Source organism: Metopolophium dirhodum, chromosome 1 (assembly GCF_019925205.1).
Source record: "Metopolophium dirhodum isolate CAU chromosome 1, ASM1992520v1, whole genome shotgun sequence".
Lineage (NCBI taxonomy): Eukaryota > Metazoa > Arthropoda > Insecta > Hemiptera > Aphididae > Metopolophium > Metopolophium dirhodum.
In genome coordinates this window covers 122,733,065-122,758,359 of record NC_083560.1, presented here as the reverse complement: position 1 = coordinate 122,758,359, position 25,295 = coordinate 122,733,065, and the positions used below count along the sequence as shown (strand labels likewise).

Below are 25,295 nucleotides of genomic sequence, written 5' to 3'. Positions count from 1 at the left end.
CTATAATTTATTATTCGTTTCTGTAATTTCTAATCAAACTTTAAAACTGCTCGTAACCACAACAAGTTTGACGGTACCGTAATAAAAAAGTAATAATATAACATAGGTAGTAAAGAATATCCGTTCATTGTAATGTCTACAAAATTATAATAATATGTATACACAGCTAGTGGTATCGTGGCATAACAAACTTATAACTTGTTGTAGAATGGTACCTACCTACTTACCTACCTACCTACCTACCTAGTAAATAGTACCTATTCATTAAGTTTCAACTATAATAATTGCATTCAATTAGACTTCTAATTATTGTACAACAAACTCGAAGGAAAAACACTGTTATTCGTAATTCGTGCCCTAATTAATATTAACATTTGTTTTAAATGAAAGTGTTTTTATTCAAATAGCTGCAGGTATCTACAGTAGATAAGTATGATTAGGTGGTGATTTTTATGTAGGTATTTTATAGATTTGTAAGAGCTAACGTGTCATCAAATATCTAAAGTTTTAATCACGTTTTAAATGTATAATATAAAGCTTTAGATTTTTCACGTTTGTTTTCTATTTCTGATTTGGGTGGATTCAGGTCTTTGTAAGTAGATGCACAGGTGGGAACCTATATCGTATATTAGGTACCCATACTTTATAGCCATGTAGGCAACGTAGATGACAGTTTCTAGTTAAATTGTGCGATTTATAATAAAATAAATCAAAACAAATATTTAGTTACCATATAGGTACATATTTTTACTTTATAGGTACAGTTTACAGTTTAACCATGCATTTTATGTCTACAGAGTACAGACTAGGTATACTAATTATAGGCATAAAGACATAAGGTGTACTAACAAAATACACTTTATAAGTCAAACTTTGTTACATAAATGTATCATAATCGAATCTAGACAGCAATTGATTGATATTGATGAGTTTTCTTTTTTTGTGTTCTTTATAGAAAACCAATGAACTGTATAGGTGTATAGGTACATCACCATGATGTTGTATAGGTAATGTATCTATATTTTATCCAATGAACTGTATAGGTACATCACCGCGATGTTGTATAGGTAATGTATCTATATTTAAATATTTTATACTATAGAATTTATAGCAATACAAATCAATACCTATGACAATCAGAAAAAACAATAAGTCAACTAAAGATAGGTATTATTATTTATTTACGTTCCTATGTAATACATAATAAAATAGTACATATAGATTCATAAAATTATTTAGGTAGGTACCTACCTAAGTTTAATATTATTATTTGTATTACATTCTAAATTAATTAATTTCTAACATGAAAATTAATAGGTATATATCCATTTAGGAGTACTGTTGGCTTATTATATTATGTTTTTATACCCTTCAAAATAATATGCTTATAAGTTATAAGCAAGGCTGGGCCAGTCAATATGTAAGCTATATAGTAGGCAATAGGTATATAATGTGTAGATAGCATAGATATTAGATAGTATAAACTATAAAGGTAAGTATGAACACTATAAACTATCTTTTCATGGTAGGTAAAATAATGATAATCATCACAGAAAATCTTGTGTACAATAAACGAATATGTATAATTATTGTACCTACATATCTATGATAGTCGTCAGTTAGGTACTCGGTAACAGGTGTATCAATACACCTTGTCGGTAACCATACATGTCGATTGCAACAGTGCAAGCCGTCCAAGTTAGAGACATTTTATACTACACTGTTGTACGATATATAGGTATTCACTCGCAATAATACTGACTGCTTTTATTGAAAAATCTCCTAAGAAGATGAAAGTTTTAGATTGGGCATAATAATACCTAATGTTAAAAATATTTGCCTTGTATAATTTATTAAGTTGTTACTGTTGTCAATAACTTTTTATAAATAAAAAGTTGTTAAATATTTTATTTATTTCAGCAGGATGTATTTTGTATTATATGTGCTCATATTATAACAAGTAGGTAGGAGGTATACGAACCATATCTATTTTTTTATAATATTTTTTTATCTCCGCCTTACAAACATACAACATGGAAAATTTTAAGTTCACAACAATACATTTTTCTCTGTAAATTCTAAAATTAGAGTGAATTGACCTGTTATAAAATTTAAAGGTACGATTATCCTGCAGGGCATCTTAGAGGCTTTTATTGATAATTTTATAAAGAAGCAAGTTATGACCTTTTTAAAACTGTACATTTGAAAATGAACATAATATAAACTACTTAAAAATAATAAGATGCCCACTAGATAATAATCTAAAATTTACATTTTATCATAGGTAAATTCACTTAAATTTTTAAAATAATAAGAGTAAAATGGATTATTTTTAACGTTAAATTTGCTGTGTTGTACGTTTGTGAGATATGAGGGTTTGGCGTCCTATTAAAATGACACATGGTAGTCAGTTCGACAATCGATAGTCACCATCAACACAAACAAACTCAAATATAGGTAGTAGGTACAAACGTACAATAATTATTATTAACAGCCATCTTCCATCCTTCCGATAGACCAACAGTAAAGTATTAAAATAATAAAATATATTAAAAACTACTCTAGGTTTGTAAAACAATCGTGTCTTTTTATTTATAACAACATCTTGTATGAGTGCTGACCCCCCCCCCCCAGCTACGGAAAACTTATCTATAAGGAATAGGAATTCTTCCCTGGATAACTAATATCGTATTAAGGCTACTATCGTTCTCCGGCCACGTATATAGGTTAACTTATAACCTATAAGTTAAAGTTGTTTTTTTTATATTTAGCTCATTGAAATATTGTGCAAACAATATAACAATATGTGTTAGTGTTACTCGGGTTATGAGTTGAAATAAATTCTAAACAAAAAAATAACAGCATCTACGTTTTTTTTTTTTTATTTTAAGTATCAATTTAAATACCTGATCAGACAAGTTCGTCAAAATTCATCATCATCATGAGTCGAAAACGATTAGTTTATGCGGTCATTACTGGTATGATTATAATAAGACAATCGAATAAGTTTCGTATACGTTTTCCCAAAAACGCTAAACAATAATATAGATAAGTCTCGGAAGTCGTATTGATAGTCAAGTAAATAAATTCATAATTTCCTGAACAAATTAAGATTTTTTTTACTTTTATTTTATTTTTTATAGTATCTAAGTATAAAGGTTTTACGTCAAAATCTTTTGTTAAATTAATTAAATCGATTTTTAAACGTTTTTTTTTGATTTTTACGTGCATAGTTCGTTTGAGCCATGTACCCAGTCCGACTTCAACTAATCAAATCTGCGAATTTAATGTGCTGAAAATTGGCAAAAAGTAGGTACCTATGCACTAAAAATCTTATAATATGCAAAACCCTATAGTAAAAAATAAAAAATAATTATTTTTCAAATAAAACAAGAAAATCAAGGAAGACCTAATTATAAAAACTGTTTTAAATAAATATCTATTTAAAATTCAAATATACAAATAGGTGCCTACCCGCAAATATATTTTGTAAGCAAACAATAAAATGTTAGATCTAATCTTCGATAATAAACTCTAAAGTAGGTACCTATGTAAAAATTACAAAAATATGCTTAAACCAAAAAAATTGAAAAAAATGTTCAGTTTGTAACCCAGAGCATGCAAGAACGTGCAAACTAAAATTCAGTATATCACATGCACTAGCAGCAATATATATCAAATCATGAAAAAAAATTTTACCTACAAAGTAGCGTAAAGACATGAAAACATTTCACACCTCTAAATCCAATAACTATAATAAGTATCTATCTACCTACATAGCACCATTTAGTAGGCACCAGTAATAAATATTAAATAATATCAATATGATAATGAGTAATGACCAATGTTTTCATTTTCGTGTATAATATTGTAATATTATTTATAATAGTGTCAGCGAGCGAGGTCTTGATGGGCCTGTGGGCCGGGTGGCCATCGTGGGCGCTGACGAAGGGGGTTGAAGCCGACACTCCGGCTGAGTGGCTGAGCCGGGAAGACCACTCTTGGGCCGTGGCGTCGTTTGACCTGGCCAACCTGGTGAGTGCGTGGCCGGCCAGTTTGTTGGCCGAACACGCCGGCCGAAAGGGGTGTCTGTTGTCCGTGGGAGTGGCCCTGGTCGCGTCGTTTGGGGTTCTGTTCGCGCCTAGCCGGTGGGCCGTATTTGCGGCCCGGTCGTTGGCTGGCTTCTGCAAGGCTGTGTTGTACGCCTCCGTGCCCGGCTTCATGGCCGAAATATCAGCCGACCAGGCGCGCGGCCGTCTCAACGTGATCGTGGTCTTGTCCGACTCACTAGGCATGCTCGCCGCCCTATCCTTAGGGCCGCGGGTCCCGTATGTAGTTATGAACGGGTGTTCGCTGATCATCGGGCTGGCGTTCCTAGCGGCCGTCATCCGTGTGCCCGAGACGCCGCACTACCTGTTGTCCAAGAGTCGGATGGACGACGCGAGGATAGCGCTCCGTTGGTACCGGCCGCGGTCCACGACCGCCGACAACAACCGCCGTCTCAACCAGATAATGTTGGCCGTGCAGGATGACATGCGCGAACCTGGAACGTATCGCGAGCTGTTTACTGACGATGGCAACCGGGCCGCGGTGCTGCTGGTGGCCGGAGCATGTTTTGCACAGCGCGCTGGTGGCGTCGGCTGCGTGTTGGCCTATTCGACTACCACGATGCCCACACACGGTCCCGTCCGGCCCGAAAACGTGACTATCGTGTTTGCCGTCGTCCGGCTGACGTGTTCCGTGATCGCGGTACCGCTCATTGACCTTTACGGCCGCCGGCCGCTGACCCTTGGCTCGCATCTGGCCTTGGCCGCCATAACGGCCGCATATGCCCTCTGCCTGCTGTACATCGATGACCGGCCCGATAACTGGGGCCCATCAGTGTGCGTCTTCCTATTCTCTATGGCCTATTCGATGGGCGCCGGTATCGTGCCTGGCGCGCTGGTCGGTGAGATGTTCCCGGCCAACGTCAAGTCGCACGCCGTCACCGTGGTGTCCCTCGTCTCATCGCTGGGCTCGTTCATCATCAACAAATCGTACCTGCCCATCAGCGACGCGTTCGGCGTGCACACCATGTTCTTCGTGTTCTGCGTCGTCAACGCCGCGTGGGCCATACTCGCGTACCTGTTCCTGTTTGAGACCAAAGGCATGTCGCTGTCCGCCATCCAAGATCACCTCGACGACTATAACAGCTCTTCGTCATCTGAAAACGAAGACAAGAGCAAACTGCCCAGCCCCGGTGCACATTCATGACGATTCCTGTCCGTCGTAAGCTATTTATTTGTTCACCCCTCATTCGCGCCGAACATCACATCAGTCGCGAACCCTCACCCACCCCTTACAACCATCACCGCCGTGAACGTTGTCTGTGAGCAGCTCGTGTCACATTTGCGTGCTGGGCCATCCGAAACACGTCATCGTGTCACTCGTTAAATTGAACTCCTACATGTTTCTTGCTAAATCAATTTAGTACTCAAAATCAAAGACAAAGTCCGAAAATAGTATTTGTAGCTATACGTTTCTGTACTTGTATAATCTTGTACCTATTCGACCCATATAGGATGAAATCACTACCAATCGTAGTATTCAATGAATTTTCACTCAAAAAAATTGTACAGGTTAAACACTATTGATCATTTCTCGAGGATAAATAATCTAAATTACCAAGAAATGATCTCACCAAGTCACGCGATGAGTTAATTTAAAACACAATGTCTTTTTCGTTGTTCGATAAATATCTTTTGAGGTTATTCTTTCGAAAATAACGTAGGTAATCTACAACAAGCGTTACATATTATATACAACTATTTATATCTTTATGTTGGTTATGTTATGAAATACTTATACTTAGATAGTTAGACAAGCATGTATTTTTCTTTAAAACATAATATATTTTTATATTTTATAATAAATAATTCTTAAATAACCTCGTTACATTAATATATTGGTAATAAGATTTATTTTTATTCTTGTTGTCTGCTATAAATTATAATATATTAATATGTAACTATTCGTTTTAATAAGTTTAGGTAGGTACCAGCTATACGATAAGGATTATTACCACAATATTTATTTTGAATTTTTAGTTAGTCAATATTTTATTTAAATATTTAAGTTAGAAACATACATTGGACTGAATATGTCAATATGTCTAAATTATAATAACGTTTTGTTTTCCACAAAGTTTAATTTAGTTGCACTCATAATTTGTATTTAATTAATTTGATCATATTTTTACCATGTTTAATGGTTTCGAATGAACATATAAATTATTCGATTATAAAAAAAATATACGGAACTACTTACAGGTACCTATGATATTTGTATGTATTGTTTGTATTTATTAATATTATAAGTTACCAACCTAACCTAACCTACATGCAAGGCAATTTCTTATACTTGTATGTCTTTGAAGCGGCCTGTGCAAGGAAATGTAGAGAGTTTTAAAGATAGAATATTGCTAGTAATCCAGATGTTTTATTCAACATTAGAATTAAAAATTCTAATGTTATCGTATACAAAAACAAAACGTGATAATCATATTTAAATAGTTTTGTATATAAAACACATAATGTGGATATGCGTGTTTGACAGTCAGCATAGTTATTTGGCAATGTGGAACTTGTCAATTTTTATAAGTAAATTAATGATAGTTGTTCACTTTTATAATTATAATAACCATATATATAGGCAGGAATCTAGTAGTATTTACTGTAGTGAGGAGGGGGGGAGAGGTTAACATTTTAAAATACCTATATCGAAAACCAATTTGTTTCGCTTGAAAAATCTCATAGTCCATAAAAAAATAACATAAAAAATTACTAAGTTTTTTTTTCTACAAACATCAATAAAATTGTATTTGTTGGGTAAAAAAGCTTGAAAATTTAATACAAGGCTCCTACTATATTGTTTCAATGACATTTGAAAAATATTAAAAATCCTTAGTCATAGTTTTTATTTATAAGCATTTAAAGTTCAAATATTGACAAAATACGAAAAAATCACGAGAAAATTAGCAAATTATTTTGAATTGAGAATTCATAAAAATTTTTATTTTTAAATCTAAGATTTGAAAATGTAATACAAGATTATCCATAAGTTATTCTACCTTTATCAAAAAAAAAATGTCTACAAGAAAGTCAAATTAAATTTTTATGAGCGTTTGAAATTCATATTTTTACACATTTGATATTCACTCGATTTCTCATGTAGATTTTCTTATTTTGTTGTAATTAAAAAACGTATGACTGTAGATACTTGAAAATTTCACTGAATGTTTGTATTAGCATTTTCTATACAGGATACAATTTTAGAAATAATTTGACTCTTTTTGAGCTGTTTAAGAACACTGTCAGTTTTCAACTTGTTTAGTTTTATTTTCTATAACATTTTATTTGTTGGGTAAAAAAGCGTGAACATTTAATATAAGACTCCTGTATATCGTTCTAATCGCAGTTGAAAAAATATTAAAAAGCACAATTTTTTTTATAAGCATTTAAAGTTTAAATGTTTAAAATTTATCAAATTTAAAATTTAATAATTATTTTGTAGTTAAAAATTTATAAAATGTTCAACTTTCATAGATAATAAAAAGCATGGAAAATTTAAAACAAAGCTCCACATAAATAGGTTATATATAAATTACTTTATTCACAATAATATCATCAAATATACTTGGTAATATCATAGGCTGACTGACCATTTTCGCTCAGAATCGTTTTTCTTATACAATGATATTATATCATTGAATTCAAATTTAACACCATCCATTACAGTGACCCACATGTAATCTACTGTACAGCAGAGCGACATCCACTTACCCACCTTTTTTTCTATTTAATTTTTTAATGTGTATCGGTATCAATATCTATGTTGTACTTAAGCCTCGAATGATATTATCTATACGTTGATCGACCTAAGTTTTTCCTATACGTATTTTCAATCCTAAATTGATCAAAAAGCTTAGTAAATATGTAGAAGGTTCCTCATAACTTGATCTTATAAAGTTAAAAAAAAATTGAAAATACATCATGATCGTTGGTCAAAATTATATTTTTCATGAGCATATGAAACTAAAATCGCTCGTCTCGTTAATAATCATTCTTTCGTATACATTGTATGGGTACGTACTATACAAATACAATGATTTATATCTACCTTCCCAAGTGGTTATTTTTCACGGAAAACGATTTTCACAAACATATCTATGAATATGTGGTATACCTACCTACTTACTCTTCAAGTTAAGAACATTATCTTGTGATTCTAGGCTCTTTGGTTTTTTACAATATTTCAATTTTTAAGCAAACACAGATAAATATGTAGATAGATATTATAGGTACCTACTTAACTTTAAGTTTGATGATAGGCAATTCACTCTAATATTAAAGCTAACAAAACAGGAATGGTTACTTTGATCGCAAATTTGCCATGTTGCACGTGGGCCAGACTCGGTCAGAGAGAGAGAAAACAAATTATAGTGCTCTACTGCTCTGCATCATATTAAATATTATTCTGATATTTAAACTATTGTAAATTATCATACAAGTACTTGTGCTAATATATATATATTATATACACAATATGATATACGTACTATAAACACTGATATTACACCTGTCACCTATATATACCTAGTACCTACCATATAGTTGGAAAAAAATACATAATTTGTGATAGGTAGTCGTTACTCGTTTGTGACTTGTCTATTTTACATTTGTAGTTTTTACTTATATATTCTGTAAATTCTACATACAATGATGACACACGTAATATTTCGATTTTATAAACATATTTTATACCCACTAAAAATAACATTGTCGGTGTTGGCCGTCGGGCATTATATAGCCATACTCGCTGCCACAGCGTGTCAGTGACGCAGATAACTGAAAGGCGACAATGTAGGCAACTCCGTCCTAAAATACTCGGAGTAGGCGTAAAAAACGAAGGCTAGTTTTCTCTAAATATAAAAACATTACATGTTTACAGTGTATAAATGTGTTGTGTGTGTACGGTTTAAACAATGTGTGTATTGTGCATTATCATTTTGTGTCCTGCGTATTGAAAATATTTTAAAAAGTAAATTTTGTGTGATGAGTAAAAAAGACAGAAAGACTTCAATGATTTCGTGACTCGAGTTGATTACTTACGATTTGGCTAACATTTCGCGCAAATAATTTTTATGAGTATTCGAAATGGTTGTTTTTAGTGTGGGTATGTAGGTACCTATACCGCCGTATCTACAGATTCTAGGTAGGTATAATTGAAAAATATTCAAAATAAAATATTACTATTAAATATAGTACCTAATCACATTTAATAAATATACGTTTACTCTTTGTTACAAAACACAATTGTTGACCTTAATAAATATAAAACCAAAAAAATATTATAGATCTCAAAATTAAAACATAATGTTGATATACCATTGCCAAGAACCTCTATTTTGTCTGGCAAGAGGATCCGATTGGGATGCGTGTGTTATAATATTACGAATAACGTGGACATAATATGGTTTACCTGTTTATATTAAGCTTTACACCTAATTCGTAAAATTGCAGTTGGATTCGATATAGGGAAATTGCCGAATATGCGGAATCGGTATTCTGAAGGCCATAATATTGCTAAATATGTGAGTCAGCAAGGCCCTTCTTAAAAAAAAAATTACGGAAAATTTTAAATGGTTTTATTTATATATTTAATTATATTCACAATCTTATCTAAAACACATGCAGATACAATAATCAAAATGAGGTGGATTGTGTGGATCATTAAATATTAAATGTATATGTACATTATTGTAATTAACTTAACATTTAAATTATATAATATTATAACATGTCAATAGTCAATACCGATGAACTGGAACCGATGTAGAATGGTGTGAAGAGATTCGTGGTATATACCACCCTATATAATACCTATTTAAAAAACATAATATTGTAGTTATAGACAATTTTAGTATAAGTAATGGCTAATAAGTAATAACCGTGTACGTTGTATATATTGGCTATTTTTAACCACCTACGTACAAAATAATTTATAAAAAGTCATGATTTTGATCAAATTCTTCAAAATTTGACTTTAATGTATTAAGATCTTATAAAGAAATTGTAATAATATACCTCATTTAAATCTATTTTTTTTAATTACATTATGAAAAACATACAAGAAACCTTCTAAACTAAAAATTCAAATTTTATCAAATTGTATAGAAAATAAAGTAATTAAAGTTGATAATTTCAAATGTCTATAAAAAGCTCAAACAGAGTAAAAATAGATATTTATACAATTATTCCAATTTTAGAAAATATCAATATAAATATTTAGTGAACATTACTTAAGTAGTAATTAGTAATTAATATTATGTATCTTTATTCGTTTATGAATCACAACTAAATAACAAAATCTATTTTGTAGATACATTTTAGGTATCAAAGCGTGAAAAATCAATACAAGGCTCCTGATATATTGTTACAATAGTACCTACTTGAAAATATTAAAAATACAGACACAATTTTTTTTATAAGCATTTAAAATTCAATTTTTGACAACATGTATCAAAATATAATATGTACTTTGTACTATGTATTTTATAACATGTTATAAAATGTTTGAACTTTTGTTCAATGTTTAACTTTTGGTTAAAGGTTGAAAATTTAAATCAAGGTTCCATGTAAGTAGGTTATTCTGTAACCAAAAAATCTTAAAAAGATAAAAACGCAGTTTTTTTTAGTTTTTTTAAATTTAGACGAAATTACATTATAAATAACCAAGAATAACTTTTTTAGTTATTTTGTTGTAATTTTATAATATTAATTCTACTTACCAGCTACCGTATTAATAATAAGAAATAACAATAGGTATAGGTATAAACATAATATAAAATATCCACATTGACAAACTGTCTCCGCTCAGATTCGTTTTTCGTATACAATGATATTATTAGATCATTGAATTTAAATTTAATACCATTTAATACAATTCAAATTATACAGTGGCCCACTTGTAATCTACACTGTCCAGCAGAGCGACATCCACTTGCCCACATTTTTTACATTTGACCCCTCAAAGTATCAATTTGATCTTATTTTCTACCAAAAAGAATGTTATCAATTTTTTCCACTGTTAAGACTAGTCTTCTGCCTTAATCTGCCATAAAAAAAATTATAACACGCGTTTATCGGTCCACTCAGAAGCTAAGTCTAAGCTTATCATCCAAATTAAAATTTAAATTTAAGTGTTATTTTAACATTCAAATACGATATGTAATTTTTTTTTAGAAGAAAAAATATTATCAAAGCATAGATATCTATTATAATACCGGCTAGCCGCTAGGTACTTATAATCGGTGCAATTTTTTTTTATATCACACATATAACAATAAATAAGTAGTTAGATACACTAAGAAGGAATTACATTTTATAGATTATACATATTTAACTACCTTCGTGTCAAGTATTTATGTAACGTTTAATAAGTATGGGTATATCTATATTTATATAGGAATAAATAATAAAGTTATATTTGTGCTTGTTTTTTTCGGCAATCAATCTATTTTTAAATAATGGAGTGCTATATCTACTACATAGATTACATATTTTGTATTAAGATGACCTAAAAAATGGATTGTTTATCAAGCATATTATGCTACTATTGTGATATTATGTCGATTTCAGTGCGTTGTACTCGAATAGTACTCAAAAGACAATTATTACGAAGCCTGATTATTTAATTGTTAAACAACATGGTACTTTTAATACTTAGGTTTTATTTTTATTTTCAAATCCTATATTTCCATTTGAATTTTATATCCTTTCGATCGTTTTTATTACCTACTTTTCAAACACGTATATTATGAACCTAAATTAATAAACTCACCGCATTTTGTAACCTGTAATCAGTTTCAAAATGTTCAAGCTCCTATTCAACATTAAAATGTAACTGGTCTGGTCATAATTTTTATTTTAGCTTTAAATAAATGATAGGTATATTAAATTAAAATAGATAAATAGATAGATAATATTATAATAATTATATTACAATAACAAGTTTTTTGTTGTAATTTTTAAAAATTGAAGTATTTAGTACCTAGGTACATCAATATTATTAAATTTGGTTTTTTTCAAACATTGACTAGAGGTTAGGTACCTACCTACTTATTTTTATATATTTTCACTTTTCTCTAATATTAGTATTTAGTACCTAATATTAGAAGTTTACAGTTTTACACAGATAAGTACCTAACAGGTAGTGTATTATTAGTTTTTATAATATCATAATTTTTTAAAGGAATATTGGTGTATAAATGTATAATTACTGTTATTTGATGTTTGTATATTTGTATCTATACTTATACGGCTATATATTTATATGTAAAAAATATGAAAAAATAGTAACTTATAACCAGTTACAACTAATAATTGAGTTATTCGCACGGCTTTTCTATATTCCTCCTATAAGTAGGTACAGATAATAATCTTTTATAGTTTTAAGATCGAGCACACAAACATACACAGTGCACTTGAAAATTCAAAATAACAAATACAGTTTAATATTATTTAGGTTTTTGATAGGTACCTACATCATGTCTATAAAAATGTTAGTCTACCATTATTCACTAGGTATAAAAAAGGTATGGTATGGTTTATTTATTTTACAATATGGACTATACATCCATAACTACTCTATAAAACAGCACTTCTCAAACTTTTTTGGGTCACACCTCTTTAAAAATAGAAAACTTGTTCTATGTGACCATCAGACCATGCCTCCTACAAATAATATAAAATATATAGGTTAAATAACTATTAGTTTATCAACAATACTAAAATTTAAAGTGTGTATATGTCGTATGCATATATATAGTCGAATCGGACATTTTACTAAATGCCTAGGCAAATAGTCAAAGAATTTAAATTTTTATGCGATTTTACTATTAAATGCCTATTTTAACTTTTAAGTCAGGCAAATAATAAAAATGAAACTTTTTGTATTATTTTAAAAATTAATCTAAATTTTCTTATTAATGATTTATTGCATATAATTTCTGTATAAAAATGATGTATAATTTGTTAATATGTAAAATACGTTGTTAGGTATATGAAATATTTTTAATTTCGTGTCCTTCGGTAGGTATTATTGTTTTAAACTTAAATTATAAATAAATATATATAATTTACAGTTTATACCGTATTTGAGTATTTTTTCAGCTGTTGATTCTAATAATAAAACCAAAAGGTCAACAGCATTTAAGGTTGGGCAGAACCTGCCTATGTAGTCAACTACCTATAGGCTATAGGATACATGTATTAAAGATACGTACCATTTGTAACTTGTAATCAGTTACATAATTGTCAAGTACCTAACTTTAAAATGTAGCTAGTCACAATTTTTGTTGTACCTTAAATTTACATTTTAATAAATAGGTAGGTAGGTATCTAGGTAATGATAGGTATGACAATATAGTTTTTTAAAAATTACCTGTTTATATGATGAAGATTGGTATCATACAGTATTATCAGTAGTGTAGCAGAACATGGCAGACACCTACAGGCTACAGGTGCCAAATTAGAAATTCTGCCAAATAGGCGTCTAAACTAGGCCTTCGGGCCTACTCCAGGACATAGTGCCATAGATACGCAAAAAAAGTGTACCTAGTGTAGTGAGAAACTTTGTGGTCCTAGGGCCTTAAGAGACAGATGCCTTCTTTAAGGCGCACGGTGCCAATGTAATTTGGTCCACAAAAATACGCTCTACGGGAGTAATGATACTGTTCTGTAGAATCAACCAAATTTGATAATTTTATTTTAACTAATAGTGGGTAATAGCTATAATATTCTACAGGCCCCGTTAAACTACGTTTTTCAATATTTTAACCTCAACCATTATAATAATATGTCTTCATAATTATTACGATTTCGGGCTTTTTTAAGTCTTCTTCTTTCAGATTCATATCAACGCCCTTAATAGGGATCGAACAGTAGATTAGTGGAAAAGTATTATAATTAAAGTGGCAAAATATAAAATATAATTTTAAAATTGTATAGAATTTCGGAAAATTTGAAAAACCAGCACCGGGCCCCACGAGAATTAAATTATAATAAAAATATTAAGTAATTATTAAATAGTGATTTTAGGAGCTTATATAATAATTATGGAGCTAGGCCATACACGTTTCGGTTTTCCGGAGAGGCTAGATGCTGCACAGTTATTCCGGAAAGTGTCATTACGTGTGTGTGACAAGTATGCGCAAGTTACGGACTGTACAGGCGACCGGAAAAGAATAGAAAAACGGTTCTTTTGGCCTGTGCATTTATGACTGTACCGAAGAGTGTGCAGCCATAGCCTGTGCGTCCAGTGGGTTTACCGCGGAAAAACTGCGCAGTTCAACCTCTCCGTACGTGGAGACGCGTCCTCGTCGTCGGAAATTAGGTAAATCTGTGCCGGTTAGACTGCCTTTCCGGAAAACCGGAACGTGTATGGCTTAAGGATTGTTGTAAGGAGACGACGACGTACATATTATCACAATATTTTCATCAATAGATTATGGAGCCAATATTGAACATGATGGTGGGTGCCTTAGAAATAATATTCTTATATTAGCTGTACGGCAATTACTGCGAACATTTAATTAGTACCTATACAAGCATTGATTTTATAATATATATACCTATCTACCTACCTACCTACCTACACCTAATTTATTTTTATAACTATCCGCTCGTTTGAAAAACGATGACGTATATAATTAGATAATATATAATATAATAAACGCCACTACTGTACATTTTTTATTCGTGTTTCAAATCAAATTATATTCAACATAAATATAATTCAAATTTAATGTGGCCTCACAACTTGGACATACCTTGGGACGTACCCCGGCCTAAATAAGCAACTGATTATTATAATACTGGTAACGTATATAGTTTAAATACATTTATATTAAATATTTTGTTAAGGATTGTTAATTCCACTTGAAAAAACACTCATACCTTTGAATCATTCAAGTATTAAACCACTATATTAAACAGTAGGTACAATTCAAGTGCAAATTTATAAATATATTTTGAAATTTAAAATTACGCTATTCCACAAGGATAAAGTTATAACCTTCAATCTCCAGTATTTATATAATACCAACTCAAAGGTGGGCAAGTTTAAGAAAATAAATAAGTAAATAACTGTGGCAAGTTAAGTTAATTCAATTAAATTGCCTTCAGTTAAGTTAAAAGTTAATACAAATTTAATTAGATAAGTTTAAAGTTGAGATAGAAAATAAAATTAACTTATAAGTTATAATTCAGTTAAAAAAAGTTTTTTCAAGTTATAATAGTTTTAGGACGTAATAAACTTCCATAGTATTTTGATTTTAAGTTTATACTTTAGTCTTCACTCTTCAGTAATGGAAAAATGCAAATAATTTAAGAAGAAAATATAATCTTTTTAAATGCCTAGGTAATACAGTCAGAAAATGAACTAATGCCCCCTACGCGTGAATCTTTAAATGCTAATTAAATACATATTAATTTATAAAAAAAACAAGTGTTTTTATTCTAAAAATATTCATGGATATAAATCTAATATAGAACAATGTCACTATTGTTATTGAATACTTATCATGAACTACTTTTATTGAGTACTTACAAAGTACAATAAAGGACATTTCAACTGGCACAATCTTTTTATTTAATTGTAAATCATAAATTAGTTGCAAAAATAGTTTAAATTATTTTAAATATAACAGAACATTAAAAAGATAAATTATAAATACTATAAATTATAACTATTATTATTACATGTATTGTAGTTTGTACTAATATTGGTATGGGATTAACAGGAGTTAAGGTTGAGTAATGCGATTATAATTATAAAACTTTTGTAAAAGGGTTGTGTACAATAAATAGTACAACATACTAAAACAAATTATTTATTTTTTGTACTCTCTCATGTACTCTTTATAATAGTGTAATAACACCTTGATAGCATTTAGCATTACAATAGGTTACTGAAATTAAAACTATATAAACTTATATTCTTTTATAAGTATAAGGTAAATGATAAAAAAAAAAAAAACATTTTATAAAATGCCAGAACTATGGTCATTTTATAAATAATATGAAGAAAATAATAACTATCATATTTAATACAACAAAAAAATATTTAATACAAAGTGATTTTGGATAAAATAAAATAAAAATAGATGAGACTATATTGCTATAAATTTAAGATTTTATTTCTTAAAAAAATGATCCAGCTATTGTATCTAAAGCTATGATTTGTATCTTATTAACTAATTTTACAAATTTAAAAATATTTTTTATCTTAATCATTAATTTATTTTTGAAAAAACACTATACACAGTACTTTCTGGGTGGAGGCATAATAGGTATAAAATCGGTAAAATTGTCTTGAGCAAATGCTTCATTGTCTATTTTACCATATACTTCGGTTTGCATGAGTATCTTCAATTGTGACTCGTTCTTAGTATTCTTATTGTTTTTTGTGGAAACAAAACTAAATGACTCCAATTCGCTTTTTTTATTTCCGGGTGTTTTCAAAGACCTGATAGACATATCCCAGTAACTGTTTTGGTCCATCTGTATAAAGTTTTCAAACTGGGAAGAAACTTTTGATTTTTCACATTTTTCAAATGTTGATATCTGAAGAACATAAAAAAGTAATTTATATGATAACATTAAATTAAAATTCATATACTCACTATATCATCTTGTACATGGTTCTCAAATCTTAAAATATCTTCTTTCTGCTTTTGTGCTTTTAACAATAGGTCATCAATCGTTTGTTTCTAAACCATAAACAGAGTATTCAAAATTAAAATACTATGCAGTGCTATGATTTATGAGGCCCTGAACAGTTTATAAATTATAGGCCCTCTAGCTCAAGGGTTGTCAACCTTTTACAACTAGGCATTAAACATTTTAAGTATCTGGTGATTGACCACCATTTATATATATATTATACATCATGGTTGAAATATATAGGTTATAGCATATTGACTCGAATTGTTATCATCAGAACAAATTGGCTGTGGAAAGAGTTATTACAAATATTAATTTTTCTTATCATCAAAAATACGCTGACAAAAGCTTACAAATTCAAAATTCTGCGCATAAACATATTTGATTATTATTAGCTCCCTTTACCCTTTACGCTGCAATTTTTATTTTTATCATCAAATATTTTATTGAGAAGGAGTATATATGCAATAACCTTATATATTTCAACCATGATAATATATAAAGCCAAATAAAACTCACACACTCACTCATTCATTGGTACGTTTCAATAACTTCAAAACTTACAAGCTTGAAATTTGGGGTTAGGAAACAGAGGTTTCTTTAATGATCTCCATGTGCAATAAGAAAGGATTTTCTGATATTCAAATTATAAAGTTGTGCTCAAACAGAGACTTGAGATTCACGGTGGAAATTTAAACTTTTTTTGTTGTTTATAATTGGTTGCCATTGGTTGAAGAATTAAGATTATAATAGGAATAGTAGAAATTTGTATTTTTTTTTTTGTATACAAATGGTTGTCATTGGTTACTCAGGCAGATCAGGTACAAGCTGCATTAATATCGCCTCAAATAAAGAAACTATATTCTATAACCAAATGTATGTACTCAAAACTGCTCAATTGAATTAGACGAAAATCCCAGGGATTGTTTTTAGAGATGTCAGAAAAGTTTAGAGAAAAATGCTGAGTTGCATGAAAAAATGTATTGATTTAATGGTCTAATAAAATTTAGTAGATAAATTATGGGCCACTAAATCATATTTAATGGACCATTAGCTCACTATTGATTTGTTAAATATTTAGTGATTGTTCAAACAACCCAGTATAAGAAGTTTGAACCACGTTAAGAAATATAATAAGGGCTAAATCCAATGAGAGACTTGCGGTTGCTCATCTAAGCCAAATTATTTCTCAAAGCTAGGTACAATAATGTTGATTTGTACTTTAACTGAGGTAGACTAAGATTGAGATATTCTCAAACCGTGACACACCTAGATAGGATTTACCACAAAAAAACTGCACACAGACGAAGTCTGAATATTCAGTTAGTTAAGTATATTATTTATATTATAACATGCAGCCTAGTAATAAATTACATAATAATATTCTTTATTTATTATTTCTCCTTAGGAAAATTCTATATTTTTCTTCTCTAATAAATATTTTACTTTGTATATAAAGCGTAAAACTGTGTTTAAGATAAAGCATGGGACCAACCGATATTGGAATAATTAATTTTTAGTAATGACACAGATCATAATATAAAACCTATTGTGTTTATACCTAGCTAAAGAAAATCAAAGTTATAAAATAGAAATATAAACACATCACAATACACTACTACAGTGTCTCTGGATTTTTAGAAAATACTTTAGGGTGCGATGAGTCAAAAAAGGTCCATCACAATCCATCACAATACTGCCTTCAAGTATTATACTCTACAATTATATGTGCACAATACATCAGTAACAAAGAATCCGTAAGTAACTAGATAAATATTACTATGGATTACCAAAATGTCATCAAATTGTAATCAATTACTTTTAAGTGAACTAAAACATTTAATTTCTTTGGGTAAATGTCTAAATCAAATTTGCTGTTAAAAAATATTTATGCGAGGGGGCGTATTGCTATTGAGGGGACGTAATGCTAACACAGCCCCCTCCGGTTCTCGATACCACAAACAAAAAAAATAAAAATATTTATGAAAATACATACATGGGTGGGCTTAACTTATATAATTTTTAGGGCAAACTCTATTTTGAGTATAACTATAAATAATTTTAGTGAGATTGGTATAAACACATTTCATGCACTTATGCAACAGATTTGAGCCCCTCATAAAAAAATTCACTTAATTAGGTACTTTAAACGAAACACAATTAATTTTTTTTAATTTTTATGAATTTGGCTTTGTTTGGATTCAAATATTTTAATCAGTTATTACAAGTAGAAAAACTGGCAATCATAAAATTATATTCATATAATACCTATTTTGTTTATTAAATTTAAACAATTTTTTTTTGATAAATTTAATTGTTATAAATATATATTAATCTAAAAAGAACTCCTACAAATTTCTTTTTGGATTATTTATAATATGTTGTTGCCACAAATCTTTTTTCATGAAATGTCACTTCAGTTTAACATTGTATTGTAAAGTATATATAAAAATTTTAAATCCCTCTAAATAGTGCAATATTTACAAAAATTATATCATTGTAATGCAAATACAATTGGTAAAAATTTCAAGTATCTACGAATTACGATTATTGATTTCTAAATAGCAACAAAATAACAAAATCGGTTTATCAATACCTAAACATCCTTATTTTTTTTTTAAAATTATTTTTCAAGTTCACAGATCTGGCCACTGTCAAGACACTATTTTGTAAAATCGGTAAGTACAATAAATTGACAAATAAACATAACATGTATTAAAATAGTATACATTTAAACAATATTTGTTCATATTGGAATTAGTAAAACAATTTGTTATGTCTGATATAAAAATATACTTTTATATATTAGTTGTAACTTACATGAATCAAACCAGGATTGGCACTAATATTCTTAGTCATGTAATAATCACATCTAATTTCTTCAAATGATACATCAATCAAGTTTAAGCTACCAACTGGTTGAATAGCAAATTGATGTCCAATAGGGTGGAAACATGTGAATGGCCAAATATTGGTCATTGATAGTTGTTGTACATGTCGTTGGTAAGTTTTACTGAAAAAAAATTATTTATCATAATACTTGTTGAAAAACCAGGTTTGCTTGTAAAAAAATTTAAAAATAAATATTCATAAAATCATTAAAACGCTTCACTGAAAAACAATGTGTACTCTTCTCTTACCAGACAAAAAATGGATAAAAAGTACTGTAAGGACACTACGTAATTGGATATACTTGATGAAAAAAATCATAAAAACTTCAATTTTGTTGTCAGAAACGCGGTACATAAAAATGGCATGTTCTTATATATAATATATTATAAGGATGAGGATTTAATTATTAATTATTTTTTAAATATTTAACTAATATTTATTCTCTATTTGAAATGAAGTACTACTTACATTTCATTTTCATAATGCTTCAAAACATTTCTTTTATCATCAACTCTGTCATTAACATTATGGACATGGGGCCTATGTATTTGTTCTTGATCATATGAATTCTTATACCTAAAAAGATTAAGTAATACAAATACAAGTGTTTTGATTATAATCAAGAAAATTAAGATACGTCAATTATAATAAAGAAAATGAATATCAGAATAATATGTCATATTTAAAATTCAAGCAAGTACCTATATGAACTGGCTTCCACTTTGTTTGTATCATAAACATATTCATGATTATATTTTCTACCCTGACTTTTGTCATCTTCTTTATAATAATTTTTTACATTGCGCTGTCTTTGAGCTTGGTTTCCATAATGATTATTTGAATCGTAATCTTCTTCGTAATCATTTCTTTGATTATGATAATTATTCCTGCTGTTATAATCATTTTTATAATTGTAGTTTGTGTTTTTTCTAGATTCGTAGTTCTGTCCATGCTCGTAATAATCATTATAATCTCTGCCATTATCAGTATCATAATAACTTTTGTTTGAACTCCCTAAAAATTGAAATATAAATAATAAGAACAATGTAAGAAAATTCAATAAAATATAGGTATGTAATATATTATATTGTAATCAATTGATAAGGTGCATGAAACCTTTTTAGTATTTTTAACCGAACCGTGCTTAAGATATTAATTAGTATAGGTATAAACTTACTATTATTCCTTGATTGATTTTCATAGTCATATTGGTTGTTAGAGCGATGTGGTTCTTCATGCGAGAACCGACACGAAGAGCCGTAATAACAATTTCCTTGCAAATAAAATTTGCATACCTTTCTAGACATATTTACGGCGAGAGCCTATTCTTTTATTTATGAAATAAACAATAGAGTTCAAAACGCCATTTGCTGTACAATTATGGGGAAAAGTACATGCCTAGTACCTACTAAGTGGTAAAAACGTGATACTATTTTGATTTTTGTTCGGAGACTATTATCAATTTAAAACTAACGACCGTTTGATAACGATTGACGACAATAATATTATACAGTCTTACCGCTACGTTTATGCATGTATCGCACTCTTTACGTCTTCTTGAACTTTCGAATTTTCTATAATCTAATGTCAGTTTTGAATGTTTTGATCACAATTTATAAACATAATAGGTATTACTATTAAATATATTACTTATTACTTACTTAACAATATAACATACATGATATATGTTTTCATATAACTATGCTCTATGATTCCGATACACTACAATATTTCTACCTTGAAAATCTTGTATAATAATATGTCTATCGATCGGTTTTCAAAATCGTCGAACATCGGTGAACATTATTGAATATTTTTAATAATTTTCATTATTCAATAATATAGTGAAATTTGAAATTTCCTCTTTTTCAGACCTAGGAGTGGCTAGGACTAACACACTAACAGTAAGTTTAACTAATGAGGCTAAATACGTACACGTAATATATTTGTATCGTATATAGCAGGTAAATAAGTAATAATATGTATAAGGTGCCTAACCACGTTTACGCAGTCTGAGTATAAACCACTCAATTTTGGTTATATAGAGTAAAAATACCTACTTTAAAAATAATTATGATAATATTATGCGATTATGATGCGATATTGCGATTTTGCGATATTATATTTACCTACGATAATGCCAAAAAACCCGTGATATGTTATTATTAAATATTAATGCCACATTGCCGCAAACAACTTGAACGCATCAAAAATAAATCCCGCATGCAATTCGGTTGTTATTCTATTATGAATTTATGATTCTTATAATCTTTATCTCCCGTACGCAATTCTGATTCGAAATTTCAAAAGAGGCTACTAGGAAGGGGGAGGGCACAAATTCATTATAATATCGGTAAATATACCTAATATTGTAATATTATAATTTAGGAACTATGATCAGTAGGCAGTAGCGAATGGCCACTGGCCAGTAGGTGTATTATAGAAGTAATGAATAATATTAGAAGTAATAAAAGTAATTTAGTATTTACTATAACAATAATAACATAGTGTCATAGTAGCTACTCGTAATTTATTCGTACCTATATAACATTTAATTTGACTTGTGCTGATCCTTTGATTATTCATTATTGGACTCCTTAGTCCTTGAAATTTATTCGTATGCTCGTATATAAACAGTTATAAGAAAATTCTGTATGAGGCTATGGACGGTACATGTACTTAGTATTATGAAAAAACTTAGAGTGCAGAAGACAGAATTATAAGTGAGATAAACTGTGCGTTTAGCATTATACTGATGTAGCATCTACCCACTATTTTTCTTATAGATATTTTTCCTCTGCAAGGAAAATTGAGGAACCGTAGATATATGCGTTTTTGACCTTTTGGGTATAGTGCAGTTGAAAATTATCTCGTAGCATTTTGTTAGAAATTTATGAATTAAAAATTATAGATTGATTTTTAATAAATATTATATGTTTTTTTATTAATTTGCGTTTTTATGGAGATAAACAAAGCGCTAGACAAAAAATAATCGGTTAGAAAATAAAAAGTTGTATTTAGCCCAAAAACATAATAATATATTATAATATGTTAAGAAAACTTGACTAAAAGTGTATAATCTATAACATTGTAAAGTTATTGAGCTTTTGAGTTAGTTAAGTCTTTTTACATTATTGCGTTTGAAAATGTTTAAATTTTGGATTTTAAATGGAGCGATAAATATATTGATTTTACAATTTACAATGATGTGCGTTTATTTTTAGGACAAATTCGAACTTCATTTTTGGTGTAAGGTGTAACTCTAAAAAAATAACTGTAGGGTACATTAAATGTTGCTGAATGTTCATTGTTCATAATAGCATTTTCTATAAATCATAAAACTTTCAAAATGTTTTAATATTATAAATTCTGAATGGAGGAATGAATGTATTGATTTTACAAGGATGTGTGTTTTTTATTTATTCATTTTTATTTTTGTGCCTGTCATCACCTTTTGGGGCAGTAAAAATGCTTAGATTTTCTTTAACAGTATCTTGTTTGATGGGAAAGTGAATGTAGACGAGGCAAATGCGGCAGATCGGAGGATCGTGTTATCATTACTATTATACGTTTGTATCATAGATAAATAGATAATACATTATCTGTGGTTTGTATTTACTATTTACATTTTATTGTGAATTAATTATTATAAAATTAATTGAAAAAAGGTAGGTAAGTGGATGTCGCTCTGCTGTAAAGTATTTTACAAGTGGGTATTAAATTTGAATTCAAATATTAAATCAACTGAAGCGTACAATAAAAAGCGTAAAATAAGTTTATTTTCCACAATACAATATATGTCTATCGGGCAAAAATGCACTTTATCAACCCTCTCACAATTTTCAATTTTAATTTCAAACGACTTGTTTTTATATGCTTAAAACGATTGTGTAATTTTTTTTTACCGGAAACTATTATTTTAGATGTTAGCCTTCCAAAGTTTTTGATTTTACGTTTATGTGCTTGCGCGCAACGCTACTTGACTACACACGCAGTGCCTATTACAAATATTAATTTTTTTTTATATAGTTAAACTATGGCCTGTCATCTATAAGTCATAACAATATAATTATAATATAAAATATCCTAGACTGACAAACCGTCTCCTCTCAGAATCGTTTTTTGTTTACAATGATGTTATATCATTGAATTCAAATTTAATACCATCCATTCAGTAATCCACTTATATTATATTATAGATATAAGAAATTTACAATTTTTATTTTTGTTTTTTGTATATTTTCTATGAAAAAATTGTTCACTTGGTAAAAAACTTGAAAGTTTAATACAAGATTCCTTATAAGTTGTTGTCAGTGGAAATTCAAAAAAATTCGAGTGTAGTAGCACAATATTTTTTATGAGCGCCTGAAGTTAGAATTTTGAAATGCTTGAACATTTATTACAAGGTTTCCTCATAAGTGTTGTTATAATGGCAATTGAGAAATATTAAAAATAAATATTATGTACGATTATTTTTGAGTATTTAAAGTTCGCATTTTGACAAAATGTCGAAAATTTTCAAATTATTTTGTTGTTAAAAATTGATAAAATGTTAAATTTTCATTGCTAAGGATTGAAAATGTATAACAACTAGTTATGATCCTTATAAATATTTACTATCATAATAATTATTTACCCACCTACCTAGTTGATTGATAATACATTATACAATTAATATGTACTTATTTATAGTTGTCCGCCTTGGGTATTTTTGTTTCAAGTTTCTTATTATAATTATAATGTATGCTGTATTGACATGGGTATATTATAGTAATAAATTTGTAACATTATAGTCTCTAGAAGTCTAGAAAGTAATGTATTTGAATATTTGATTTATGATTACGATTTAATTTTTTTAAGTACTTGTTATTAATGTTATTATTCGTGATAGGGCCACAGTTTCCAACTATGCCACTGAAAATGATAATATTGTATTACCAGTTGGGTACCTACTATATTATAGTGTACTGTTACAAATTATTAATTAGTAATTTACTATCGTCACTCATCACGCATTCACGCATCATTCATCACTGTAAAATGTAATTATTTAATCTTTATAATGTAAATTAGTAATAATACATATTTTATACGTCTATATTGAATATATTGTATTCTATGATTCTTCAATATTCTTTGAACATTCTGTTTAATCTTTACAGTTGAATGTGCACACTAACAGTCTGTGTCATGACAATTATTAATTTTAAACTATTCAAATTTAAAATAATATATTAGTGTTAATACTTAAATATAAATAATAACCATGTTATTAAAATTAAAACAAGGGACATGGTTCATCTTGCACCATTATATTTTTCCCGTTTTACCACAAATAGTACCTACCATATATATATATATACCAGTAATATTTTAATTGAACGTGTTTATTATTCTTAAAATAAGGATTAACTCTACCTAAGTCGTATTAATTGAAACCTAACAAGACTATAGTCATTAAAAGTTATACAAGAGTAATTAAGAATCAACAATTATTTAATTACTTATTCATTATTTGATGTTCGCAAAATATTACATCGAATATTTCCGTTCAATTCAAAGCACCGTCGTATCACTTGAATTATTTGTTGATATTAAACAATATTATTACAATATAACCAACATACTATATTTTTTGTT

The 25,295-nt window shown here is 29.1% G+C and overlaps 2 protein-coding genes across 2 annotated transcripts; one reads left to right on the top strand and one right to left on the bottom strand.

Moving 5' to 3' along the window:
• Positions 1-3,909: 3,909 nt before the first annotated feature.
• On the top strand, positions 3,910-5,792 carry LOC132936551 (facilitated trehalose transporter Tret1-like). The gene has a single exon (XM_061003292.1). The coding sequence runs from the start codon at positions 3,910-3,912 to the stop codon at positions 5,251-5,253; it is 1,344 nt and encodes a 447-aa protein (XP_060859275.1). The 3' UTR covers positions 5,254-5,792.
• Positions 5,793-15,915: 10,123 nt separating this feature from the next.
• Positions 15,916-21,152, bottom strand: LOC132936865 (probable ATP-dependent RNA helicase ddx42). Its single transcript, XM_061003649.1, has 6 exons — positions 20,833-21,152; positions 20,357-20,669; positions 20,124-20,231; positions 19,584-19,776; positions 16,724-16,810; positions 15,916-16,664 (listed from the first exon to the last, which is right to left on the bottom strand). Exons 1-6 carry the CDS (start codon positions 20,960-20,962, stop codon positions 16,356-16,358), a joined length of 1,140 nt encoding a protein of 379 aa, XP_060859632.1. The 5' UTR covers positions 20,963-21,152; the 3' UTR covers positions 15,916-16,355.
• Positions 21,153-25,295: the final 4,143 nt, after the last annotated feature.